Source organism: Sceloporus undulatus, chromosome 5, assembly GCF_019175285.1.
Source record: "Sceloporus undulatus isolate JIND9_A2432 ecotype Alabama chromosome 5, SceUnd_v1.1, whole genome shotgun sequence".
Lineage (NCBI taxonomy): Eukaryota > Metazoa > Chordata > Lepidosauria > Squamata > Phrynosomatidae > Sceloporus > Sceloporus undulatus.
The window spans coordinates 1,188,933-1,202,362 of record NC_056526.1 but is presented as its reverse complement, the minus strand read 5'-3'; the positions used below and the strand labels follow the sequence as shown (position 1 = coordinate 1,202,362).

The 13,430-nt window shown below is 46.8% G+C and overlaps 1 protein-coding gene across 10 annotated transcripts in view; it reads left to right on the top strand.

Annotated features, from left to right (window-relative positions):
* Window positions 1-13,430, top strand: part of LOC121932053 (SH3 and multiple ankyrin repeat domains protein 3-like) — a 324,411-nt gene that overhangs the window by 161,186 nt on the left and 149,795 nt on the right. For all 10 annotated transcript variants that reach the window (XR_006104255.1, XM_042470338.1, XM_042470336.1 and 7 more), the window contains one exon: window positions 1,111-1,186. Coding sequence is in view for 9 of the 10 variants with exons in the window: in XM_042470338.1 (XP_042326272.1) it covers window positions 1,111-1,186 (76 nt within the window). In the remaining variant the exon portion in view is untranslated. The remainder of the gene's footprint in view (window positions 1-1,110; window positions 1,187-13,430) is intronic.

Here is a 13,430-nt window from a genome sequence, read left to right as displayed (position 1 = left end):
ACTCCATCTCTTTCCCAGGTGTTTACTGTTCTGTATTTTACAGAATGGGTCCTTCATCAAGCTGTCTTTTGTGTATTACACTGTGTTTTAAGATCTCCTTCTTTTAAAAATAGTTTCCCTGTAATTGAAAATATATGGGTTTGGGCTGACTTTGCGCAGCCTGTGAGCACTTGCTGGAGAAGCTCCATTATTAACTTCCAGATGACCACTTACCAGATTATAGAATTACAGTTTCAAGGCTTGGAAAGGACCCCAAGGGCCATCTAGCTGACACCCTGCCATGCAGGAATCCTTTTGGCTGGCTGTGTAATCCTCCAGAGACCACCATGGGCAGTCCTCCCATCCCTGGTCACCAGCACCTGCTCTGATGCCCCTGGTCCCCATTGACCGTTGTCCATGGGACAGGATTGGTGCTAGTTCCAGGGGCATTTGGCAAAATGTGGGTACAGACTGTGTCTTTGGGGTGAGGAGGGTGAGGAGGATTGCCCTTTTCACCATATGCTCAGGTCTGTTTATCACTGCACACCACACATACCAGTAGATTCACTTCTGGGGGTTCAGTGGTAACAGTGGCACGCATGTCGGAGTAGTGGGACCTTGGGAGGTGGGTGCATGGCATCCTTTGCACACTTCTGGGATCCACCCACATCTTATCACCACCTAAAGTTGGTTGGGGGATCAGGAGGGATGGGATTTTTTGGGGGGGGGCTTAAGGGCACAGCTGTGGCCTATGGAGGAGGAGGGAAAATAGGCAGCGAGAGGAGGAAGAGAAGGAAAAAAGGAGGAGGAAGAGGGATAAGCAGAGAAAGAGGAGGAGGAGGAAGAGGAGAAGGAAGAAAAAGAGTCAAACAAGGAGACAGAAGGAAGAGGAAGAGAAAAAGAAAAAGGGAGATAGTGAGGAAGAACAGGGGAGGAGTGAGGGGGAGAGATGATGATGATGATGATGATGATGATGATGATGATGATGATGGTGATGGTGAAGAGGTTGGGATGGAAACTCCATGTAGGATCTGCGAAAGGCAACAGGAGTTGCGTGGCTTGTAATGGTCTTCCCTGCAAGCGCACAGACCCCTTCCCAGTCTCTGAGAAACCTCTGCTCTTTCCTTACAGAAACCAGAGAAGACAGGACCAAGAGACTCTTCCGGCATTACACTGTGGGCTCCTATGACAACTTCACTTCTCACAGGTGAGCTCTGGCTTCTGGCTTCATCCTCCAAGTGTGCGGGGGCTTCCCCCAACTTTGACTCCCCCCCTTCAGGGAAAGGGCATTTGGGGAGGCTGTGGGTGGGTGGCTTTGGGAAGTTGGTTCCTCCAAATGCGGATGCTCCATGCGTCTGTGTCAGAAGTGGGGATCTTCCGTTCCTTGTTGAATTTACTGAGAAAGAGAGCGTGTGCAGGTTTGCTCAAAGGAAGGTGTACTTTCAAAGTGCTGCCGGTAAAGCAGAGTGTGAATCCTTTAGCAGTGCTGCAGCTTGACCCAGTCTTTGTCTCTTTAAATTTCCTGTAAAGTGCCTAATACAGGCCAGGAGAAAATGAATACAGGATGAGGCAAAAGTCTCTTGACATCAACCAATATTGAACATCCATTGAAAAGGTTGGGATAACATATATATGCATTACTTAATACGTGGGGAGCCATATTTGTACAGTCGGCCCTTCTTATACATGGATTTTTTATACACGGATTCAAGCATACACGGTTTGAAAATGTCCCAAAAAAGTATACATTTACCTTGATTTTTCATTTCTTATAAGGGACACCATTTTGCTCTGTCATTATATTTAATGGGACTTGAGCATACACGGATTTTGTTATACACTGGGGAGTATCTGGTGTTTTCGATGCACACTTCTTTAATGGAAGAGAACATGTCTCCTATCACGTATGTACATTAACACACAACATACATTAACAAATACATCTAACTGTTCACTTCTGAGGAAGAAAACTGTCTATGAAAGCTTTTTTCACTCACTCTCAAAGATCCCTTTGCATCTAACTGTGAAGTGACTTTTGCCTCACTCTCTCTATGTGTGTGGATGTGTTTGTGTCCCAGGGAAGTGAAGGCAGAGTGTGTGGTGTCTAAAGGAAGGGAGCATTTTGTCTAGGGACTCGGGTTGGAGATGGAGAGGTCAGTGTTATGGAATGGCTCTGGATCTTGGGATCTAGTCCAGATGAGATGCAATGGGCAGAAGACCATTTCTGCATTGCCTCTTGCTTGTGTGCATGACAAGACCCTTCAGAGTGTCTCTGTGCGGAAGGAGGGGAGCGGAAAGATGTGGAGCAAGTAAAGAAGCTCACTTGGGGAGTCTTAAATTTCAGTCTTAAATTTGGGAGTTCATTGGTCAGATCTGAGGTCTCGTTTGTTGTTCTGTGCCATTAAGTCAGCTTTAATTTTGCAAACATACAGACTTCTCCAAGAGCCCTGGACATCTGCAGCCCAGCTCAGGTCTTACAAAGTCAGCTGGGCAGCAGCCGTGGTTTCTGTGATGGAGTCCATCCTCCCTCTTTTCCTCCTGCCCTCCATTTTCCCCAGCCAGAATGGTCATGTTTCCAATGAGTCCTGTCCTCCCAGGATGCATCCAGCACTTGGTATCCCCAGCTTAGTCCTTTTGGTTTCCCTCTAACATCACTATTCTCCAGCCAATATCCTTTTGCAATCAGACGGTATTATGGGGAGGGGAACACAGATCCTCCCCCTCCCCAGTTTTCATGGCAAAGACCCAAGTGGGCTTCCAGATGCTGGGTCCAGCCGGAAGGGAGGCTTTTGCTGAGCCGGAAGGTGGGAAAGCACTCCCAGCAGTGAGAATTGTCTCCCGTAAAAGCACCGAGCCACCTTTGTTTCCCTGTAATGGAGCCACTTGTGATGGGGCTAAAGGTGCCTCAAAAGTGCATTAAAATAGCAGAGAACTGAGAGGGTGTTTTCTCCACAGTCGGCTCTCACTTCCTCTTAGAGAGCGCCCAAATGGGAAGATCAATAGCTTGATGGCATTGTCTGAGGCTTCAAAGTGCTGGAGGAAAATGGCCATTCTGGAGGGCAACAAAAACACTGTGGAAGGAGCCATTCCTGAGCGGTTATTGGGGGGCTCAGCCGGAGCAGAAGCCCCGCGAGGGCTCCTCTGGGTCCAGTGTTTCCAGTTGCTCATCCCCAGCCGTATGGGGCGCTCCAGCCAGGCTGCACTTTGGCCACTCAGCTGGCAGAGACTGGCAGTGAGGAAGGGCCTCCTGGTTCCTGTAAAGGTAAATCTGGCAAAGGTCCATCTCAAGCCACCATCACCACAAATATAATTATATTTTTCTAGGTATGATTTCAAAAGAGGGATGAGATTTCCAAAGGATGTCACTATGTCAGCCGCCCATGTGGACAATTTTGGAGGATTTCGGATTTTGTTATTCCAGATAAGGGGTTCTTGCATTGATTTCCCACACAAACAAAGTTGCTCACAATTCACCAGCAGAGATTCCTATTATTTGGAGAGGTGGGGTATAAATACATTATTATTATTATTATTATTATTATTATTATTATTATTATTATTGAGCAGGAAATCCCAGAAGTGCAAGCAAGGTTCAGGAAAGGAAGAAGCACTAGGGACCACATTGCAAACATACAGTGGCTAATGGAGCATTTCAAGGCATTTCAGAAGAAAATCAGCATTGCTTTATAGATTACAGTAAATCCTTGCACACAGTTGTGTTCATGGCCTTGGTTCTGTACCAGTCTCCTTTTTCTTTTGGTTCTCATCTCTCCTTTACTGCTTGAAGTGTTTCTTCTATTGATGTATTTGGATTATTTATCCCCAGTGGGTAGAAGTGGGGTTGTTATAAATACCTGTTTGATGAGTAGACCACAGAAAGCTGGAATGGCTTGAATTGGGAGGTCTGTGGGTGACACAGAACATAACTCAGCTGTGTCCATAGATGTTAGGTTTTGGAACTATATTTATACCTTAAAACTAGGCCCAGGTGAAGGGCTGTCTGGTCAGGTAACAAAAGCTGAATGTCTTTACCCACAAGCTTTAATTTTAGGCGGGGTACAGACCGCCAAAAATAGGTGCCTCCTCGGTGCCTCTCTCTGCAGCGCAGCTGCGCCGCAGCATACAAATTGTGCTGTGCAGCAAAGAAGGAGCTCGCCCAAGCGGCTCCTGTTTGCGACACCGCAAAGCACCAAAGACGGCGCGGTTACATCGCAGCTGCACAGTGCCGTTTAGAGGCGGCACAGCTGCGAGGTAATAGTTGTGCGCGCCGTATGTATAGCACTGCACAACTGCAGTGCATGCATGACGTGCTAGGGTTGCGGGGCGTGTGCACGCACCATTCTGAGGCAACCCTAGCATGTTCTGGACACACCACAAAGGGCCTATCTGGACAGGGCCTCAGTTTGACAAAACCAGTGATTGGATCAGGATATCCCTGGGATGAATGGAGAGGGATGTTTGTCTGCAGGCACAATGTGGTGTAGGCAGAGAAGTTTGCTTGCTGCTTGGGTGCGAGAAGATCCTCCGTCTCAAGTCATTAGAGGAATTGCACATTACTTGGGACAAGGAAGGAGCACTCAGTTAGACCTGATGGTCTTGTTTACCTGGATGTACACATGCCTTATTCTTTTCCTCCAGGAAACTTGACCTAGTGTTCTCCTGAAAGGTCCTCAGTCTCTCAAAAACATGCTCCATGCAATGTGAGATAAGAAGATACGAGGACCTCAAAATACAGCGCAGGGTATGCAGGGGGGTGCTAAAAAACCAGACATTCCTTTTTGCTTTGCTGTCTTCTCCCCGCACACCGGCTAACACACTGCTTGGGCCCTGACTATTTGAAAGACCACATCTTTCACAGCTATAGAAGCCAACCTGAGTTTCCACATCTTTGGTGGAGGGCATTCTCTTGGTCCCATCACCATCAGAGGCACCTTTGGTGAAACACAAGAGGGAGAGGGTCTTCTCAGAGGCAGCTTCCAAACTGTGGAACTCCCTGCCATAGGAAGTCCCATTGGATTTCCCCCAGTCCACCACTTTTGACAAAGTCCCCCATGATATTCTTGCAAACAAGCTATTAAATATGGGATAGACAATACAACTGTTCTGTGGGTTAGTAATTGCTTGACCGGCTGAACCCAAAGGGTGCTCAGCAATGGCTCCTCTTCTTCATCCTGGGGGGAAGGACCAGTGGGGTGCCACAGGGTTGCTAAAAAGACAACTACATGGGTCCCAGAGCAAATGAAGCCTGAACTGGCCCTAGAAGCCAAGATGGCTGAATTGAGATGGCCATATATCATGAGAAGACATGACTCACTTGAGAAGACAGCCATGCTTGGTAAGGTAGAAGGCAGCAAAAAAAGAGGTAGACCTCATTCCATTGTGAGCCGTCTTAAATCCCTTTTTGGGAGAAAGGTGGCATAGAAATAAAACAATTAAAATTCCAGATGGATGGACTCCACCCGGACCAGATGGACCATAGGATCATAGAATCATAGAGCTGAAGAGACTCCAAGGGCCATCCGTTCAACCCCATTCTGCCATGCAGGAACTCCCAATCAAAGCATCCCCAACCGATGGCGATCCAGCTTCTGTTTAAAGACCTCCAAGGAAGGAGACCACTACACTCCGAGGAAGGAGTGTGTTCCTCTGTCAAACAGCCCTTTCTGTCAGGAAGTTCCTCCTAATGTTTAGGAGGAATCTCTTTTCCTGGAGCTTCCATCCATGGTTCCGTGTTCTAGTCTCTGTAGCAGCAGAAAACAAGCTTGTTCCATCCTCAATGTGACATCCCTTCCAATATTTAAACAGGGCTATCATATCACCTCTTAACCTTGTCTTCTCCAGCTCCCTAAGTCTTTCCTTAAAAGGTATGGTTTCCCATCCATTCACCATCAGCTGGACCTGAGCAGGGCTGCTGAGGATAGAGTAACTTGGAGGCCTCTCATTCACAGAGTTGCCATGAGTCAATGTTGTCTCAAAGGCACTTAACAAGAAGGATGGAGAGTTTGGGGAGTCAGGGGACAGCCAATTCTTCTCAGCCCTGTGCTTCTCCAGGGAAGAAGAGGACAGAGAGGCAAGCGATGGGGCAGGGGCCTTGCCAGTCCCAGAAAAGATGAAGGTGTGTGCACACATACACACACAGAGAGAGAGAGAGACCCTGCGGCTGGTAAGAGTCTGTCTGGACCAAAGGTGGAAGGAAGGGGGAGGCTGAGCATCCGGCCTGGAGACGAAGAAGCTGGGAATGAGCTGATAATTTAGGTCTTGTTTTGACTCAATCAGGGAGGATTAGCAGTCCAGGAGGAGAGATTAAAAGAGGGAACGTTCCCAGGCCATCTGGAGGGAATGGTGTTGGTGGGGACGGGTGGCTGCTGGGAAGGAGTCTTCCTCCATGGACCAGCCAGAGGCATGGTTAGTCTTCTGTTGCCCAGATAGTGCAGACTTCTTCCTTCTTCTTCTTCTTTTCCTCCTCCGCAGGCCCCAAGCGTCACAGAGGCTTCCTTTTTACCTTCCTTGTTGGCTTCTCAGAGCCCCGTTGAGTCAAACCTTCCTTTTGGACATAATGCTCTAGGAGTAAACCGGGCACCTTCCTCAGCTGCACTCAGCTCTTGCTTCTGGACTGTGTGGTGTAAATCACTCTGTGTGGGTTTATACATTGATTATGCTGCACAATGCTTCTGTTGAGTGGCAACATTGTGGGAATGCTGCATACACTAAGTGTGCAGCTAAAGGGGCAGCCAAATGTGTGTCCACATTGTGTTTGCACTTCAGGTGCACTAGATGCAACAATGACACTGCATTCCAGTTTCACAACCCTTGAAGGGAATGTGGATATTTTGTGTTTGCCAAACTGGACAACAGCTTCCGTAGGAGAACATATGCACACAAGCATTAACTGAGGTACTAAAAGTTGGTGCTCTAAGGTAACAAACGGCACATTTCACCCCAAAGTATGGAATTGAAACTTGGGGGCTGCCTTGAAGCCAAGTAACCTCCTTTGGGTGCCTTAGGGCAAAGATGGTATTTAATGGAGTCTCTGGCTTGCTAATGAAGGTGTCTTATGGAAAAAGCAAGACCTTGGTATGGTGACCCCAGAGTCAGTTGCAGCAGGCCTTACTGTTTGCAAGATGGTAATTTTTCTCTGCTGAACTGTGCTCTCACTGAAGGTGAAGATGGAAGGGTCAGCAAACGGATGTTTGTGGACAGAAAGATGTTTGGCTCGACATTTTGCAGATATGAACGTATTGGCTTCTTTCTTATTTATTTTAATGTATTTGTTTGTTGCACTTCTAATCCACCTTTTCCTGCAAAACGGGATCTTTCTTTCTATCTGTATAGAGATTCTGTTCCCCAAACTGTCTGGATTCCCTCCGTTTTACACCATTTCTGTAGAGCTGTAGTTTTATTGAACCACCGGATCACAGAATACAGTACTACAATTGGAAGGGACTTGCCATGCAGGAATGCACAACTAGAAGACTCCTGTGAGATGCCCATCCAACCTTTGTTGCAAGGCTTCCAAAGCATGACAGTCCACTGCCCATAATGCAATCTATTCCACTGTCCAACAGTTCCCAATTTATTCTTAATGTTAGTTGGAGTCTCTTTTCTTGTCATGTGAATCCATTGGTTTGCGTTCTAGTCTCTGGAGGAGCAGAAACAAGGCTTACTCCATCTTCTTCAGATGTTTAAGGATAGCTATCCTCTCACCTCTCAGTCTTCTTATTATCGTTGTCGCCTTTATCACCACCATCATCATTTTCACTTATATTCCACCCATTCCCAAAACTGGGACTCAGGCATCATTTTACATGACATAAAAGAAACAGAGATAAAAGCACTCCTACGAATATTAATAAATACATGTAAAAAGTCATTGGAGATGATGTGGGGCTGGAGAAGAGGGCTGAGGATCCCATGGACAGCAGCCAAAAGGACAAACAAATGGGTCCTAGAGCAGATCAAGCCAGAAATCTCCTTGGAAGAAACCAAGAGGACAAAACTGAGGTTGTTGTACTTCGGACACATCATGGGAAAATGACAATAATGCTAGGAAAGGTGGAGGGCAGTGGAAAGAGAGGAAGGCCGCATGATTGATGGATGGACGCTATTCAGGAGGTCACAAGTATTTATCTGCAGGACCTAAGCAAAGCAGTGGAGGACAGGGAGTCTTGTCTCATTCCCAAGGTCGCCATGGGTCCAGATTGAATCAAGGGCAGTTAACAACAACAACAAAGTACAGTGGGCCCTTGGTGTCCGCTGGGGTTTGGTTCCAGGACCCCCCCCCCCCTGTGGATACCAAAATCTGTGGATGTTTGTGTCCCATTGAATAAAGTGGCATAGTAAAATGGTGTCCCTTATATAAAATGACAAAAGCAAGGTGTGCCTCTTATATATATATATATATAGAGAGAGAGAGAGAGAGTGAGAGAGAGAGTGTATTACGAAGCTGTGGATGATTGACTCCACGGCCAGTGTGGAACCTCTGCTGCTTTGGCTGGTGTGAACATCCAATCCGCTGGTTCTCCTGAAGACCAACGGGTTACAAATTTCCCATGATGCTGCGCTGGAATTTCCCCCTTCTCCTTCCGGTACCCCTTTCCCCTTTCAGGACAACCGCTGGGGCTGGGGAGCCATTTTTCCATTGACCAACGAGATAAAGCAGAAACCTTTTGTGGGGGGGGGGGGGAATAAGCATTCAGCGTTTTTATTACATTAGTATTGTTGCGTTATAGCTCCAGTGCATGTATATATGTATCTATGTATCTGTCTATACATGTAAACATATGCATGCACAGGCACAAACACATATCCATATAGGCCCCCTTGCATGTTAATAGATAGATAGATAGATAGATAGATATGAATATATAAATACATATATAGATAGATGTGTCAAGCATTAAGTCTTGGTCTGTACCAATGAATTTTTTTTATACATGGAAAGACGCAAGCAGATGCAGGCATATACTGCTTACTCTCCTCATTAGTATACATGTCAACATGTGTGTGTGTGTACATATATGTATACACTTAGGTCTATTGCTATGCGCATATATGTGTGTGTGTGTGTATTCGTAATATGCTGAAATTTCCTGACATGTCTCTTTGCATCTACACATGTGCAAATGTGTATGTGTGTGTTTGTGTGTGGGGGCTCATGTATGTTTGTGTTTGGATACACACACACACACACACACACACAAAGATGTGTGTGTAAGCATATACATGCAGCATTATACTTTCGGCTGCTCCACAGTTTGTGTGTGTGTGTGTGTATATGTATATGTATATAATAATAATAAATAAATTGTTTATTTATAGCCCGCCTTTCCTTGAGATCAAGGCGGGTTACAGCATCATGGCAACAACAAACGACAAACAAAAACAATACAATATTAAACATAAAAACCAAAGAATTAAAAGCACAGATTAAAAACCATACAAAAACTAGCCAAAGTGCAGGTGCAAGAGAAGTGGGGGGGGGGGGAAGCGTTGCAACATCTGGGGGAAGCTTGTTCAAAGATAAAGGTTTTGAGTCTCTTCCTGAATTGGTCGAGGGAGGGGTCCGAGCGGCGCTCTTCGGGAAGCGAGTTCTATAACTGCGGGGCTGAGGTAGAAAAGGCCGTTTTGAAGGAGGAACCCTCAGAAGTTGCTTCCCGGCTGACCTGAGTGTGTGGGGCGGATTATATGGGGAGAGGCAGTCCTCCAAGTACATATATATGTGTGTATATATGTATATGTATATACACACACACACACACACACACACACACACACACAGAGCTGTGTGTGTACACATATAAATACAGCTTCACACTTTTGGCAGTACCACTATGTGTATATCTGTGTGTGTGTGTGTGTGTGTATACACACACATATATATACAAACACTCAAGCAGACATGTGTGTGTACACATATAAATATGGCATCACACTTTTGGCTGTGGCACAGTGTGTTTTTGTATATATATGTGTGTGTTTGTGTGTGTATATATATGTGTATATATATTATATATATAATAACACTCATACAGACAAATGTGTGTGTACACATAAAAAAGGCATCACACTTTTGGCTGTACCACTGTGTGTATATATATAAGTATGTATGTATATATATAAGTATGTATGTATGTAGTTATGTGTGTCCATACACACACACACACACACACACATATACAGATGGTGCATACCCCTTTCGTAAGTGGCTAAAGGCAGCAATTCTCGCAATATTACGCACTAAACAGTGACCTCATTCTTCACCCTGGAAGTTAAAAATGTTGCCCTCGTTCAGAGCCCCACAGAGCATGCGCAAGGCTGCCGATGCGCATCGGCCAATACACATTGTATTGGGCTGGTGTGGTTATCCAATCAGCACTTGCCTCGCTTTGCCTGAATACGCATTGGCTGATGCACAAAACTTCAATTCGGAAGGCCGCCCAGGTGTGAAACAACGATGCAATATGACGCGAATACAAATCAGCAAAGCGTATTCAGAGAGCGCGGGTGTGAATGAACAATGCGATATAAAGTGAATACGAATCGACCAATGCGAACTGACCCTACTTCTGTGCTCAAAAAATCCCTGTGTGGTAAGGTCCATAGACTTCTTGGGTTTGTAGTTTTGTCAGATATGTAGCCTTCTCTGTGCCACAACAGACTGCAAATCTCAGGGTTCCATCGCATGGAGCCATGGCCTATTTTAGTGTTCATATGTACAGCGCTGTGCAAATCTACAGCACTATATAAACAAAGCATAATAATAACAATAGTGCCAAACTGCATTACTTCTGCAGTGTAGCTGCAATAAGGGGGGGGGGGGCTACATCATCAGGTGCAACTGCTGAAGACAAAGTCTAGGAAAGCTTAGGCTACAGACGTCTTTCTCTCAGCCTCAAAGCTGCTACCAGACCCCTTTGCATCCTGATACTCCAGACTAACCCAGCAATGTCTTTGGAAAAGCTTCATCAGTTTTCCATCTGGGAAATGCAGGTAGGTGTTTTGAGACAGGGCACGGCATTCCGCTGCCTTGATGGAGAAGCCATAGCAGCCACATCGTTTTCAAAGCCATTTGAATCCACAGATGTGTAGGACGTGGCCCTTACACCAAGCCAGGCCCAATATTGCAACCATAGTGGCTCTCCAGGCTTCCAGGCGGGAGTCTTTTCCAGCCATCTTTGGGGACTGAGCCCAGGATCCTCCCAACAGTAGCATAAAAAGATGCCCTTGTGCCAACTCAAACCCTGGGAAGTCCCATCTAGCCCAGTGTGGCCAACCCTGTCTGGCAGCACTTTCCAAGGCTTTGTGGAGATGCCGCTGGGGCTGAACCTGGAGCTTTTCCCATTGGAAACCTGGGCAGAAGCAGTCAGAGTGACCCAGACCAGGAAGGGGGGGGGCAGTCGACATAATCCCAGTACTGCCAACTCTGTCCGGATTTCAGGCAAGATTCAGTGCTAGCCCTGCCAGGAAATGCCACCAGGGAGTGGACCAGGGATCGCCTCCATCCCTGAAACCCTTTGCGGTGGGTCAGCATCTTGGTCCATCTAGCTCAATGTGGCCAACTCTGGCTGGCATTAGTAGGCTTTCCGGCAGGACTCCTTCCCCAGCCCTCCCTGGAGACCTTCTGTGCTGGAAACTGGCAAAGCTGCCCTTCTGCCACATCAGATTGTGGAGGTACTACATTTCAAATTCACTTTGTATGTTTATAGTTTGTGACAGAAATGTTCCTTTATTTTTTTTAACATTTATACTACAGGTTGAATATCCCTTACCCAGAATTTCAAAATCCAAAATTCTCCTAATGGTCTACATGAGTGGCTGAGAAGGAATCATAGGATCATAGAATCCTAGAGTTGGAAGGGACCCCAAGAAGGGCCCTGATCCAGTCCAACCCCATTCTTCTGTCATGCAGGAACTCTCCATCAAAGCAGCCCCACTGACAGATGGCCATCCAGCCTCCGCTTAAAGACCTCCGAAGAAGGAGACTCCACTAACTCAAAAGGAACATATTCCATTGTCAAAAAGCTCTTACCATCAGGAAGGTCTTCCTAATGTTGAGGTGGAATCTCTTTTCCTCTAGTTTGAATCCATTGCTGCAGGTTCTGTTCTCTGGAGCAAGTATTTAAACAGGGCTATCATCATATCACCTCTTAACCTTCTCTTCTCCAGGCTAGGCTTCCCCAGTTCTCTAAGTCTCTCCTCATATGGCTTCATGTTTTCCAGACCCTTCCCCATTTTAGTCAACCTCCATTGGAGCGCCAGCTTGTCAGCATCCTTTTTGAATTGTGGTGCCCAGAACTGGACACAGGATTATTCCAGGTGAGGCCTGACCAAGGCAGAATAGAGTGGCACTATTACTTCCCTTGATCTAGACACTATACTTCTATTGATGCAGCCTAGAATCACATTGGCCTTTTTAGCTGCTGCATCATACTGTTGACTCATGTTCAGTTTGTGTTCTACGTGGATCCCAGAATCCTACAGTTGGGCCACCCAATCCAACCCCCTTCTGCCATCCAGGAAGAGACAATCCAATCCCTCCTTGGGACCGATGGCCCTCCAGCCATAAAGCCCCCCAAAGAAGGAGGCCCCATCACCCTCCATTTATCCCAGAGGGGCCAAGGTGTGCTCCGCAAGGAGCCCCACAGTGGCATCGTTCGTTCGTTGAGGGCTGTGGTCTGCTCCCAACTTGCGTTGGCCTCTTGATCCTGCTCCTCATGCCTTTGCCGTTGCTTCCTGCATGGATGCTGCCTTTCTCTGTTTCCTCCTCCTTTCCTCTCTCATTTTCTCTCTTTCTCTCAATCTCTTTCGGTTCTTTGAAGGGCCCTGGTGCAGTTTCCATGGAAACTGTAATGTCAGCGGCGTTTGATTCGCATTTTTCAAAGCGGTTTTTAAGTGAGCCGAGGATGGAGAAGTCGAAAGCAGGCCCTTGGAGCTACAGGGCTGAGCGTCTTTGCAATCCGGTTAGGCTGATGGACAAGCACTTCCACTCGGTGCTTCCTATTTTATCTCTAGTGCCGGCTTCTCCTTTGGTGAATAGCGGTGGAGAAGGCGCACCAGGTGGCCCTGCTAGTGACAGGCCAAGCGGAGGAAGAGGCCGTGTGAGCCACGTGATCGTGGGAGCGCTGGGGTTTGGGGCCCGAAGGATATAACAGGGCTGGCGTTTACAGGCAATTGACATTGTTGGCCATGGTCTCCCATTTTTCTTCTGGAAGAAACTCCTCCACTGCTTTGCACGTACCTTGGAAAAACATCTGGAGATGGCTTCTGCCTTCCGCTCCTTTTCCTGTGGCAGTTTCAGGTGTGGTAATATGACGAGTATGAGAAACAGTGGCCTTAAATTGCCCATTGGCACCAGATACATGTTGGCACATGCTGTGAAGGAACTGCCTTAGTTCCTTCCCATCAAGGAGACGGGGCATCATTTTCACCCATGCAGTCATGGGATCCGAGTT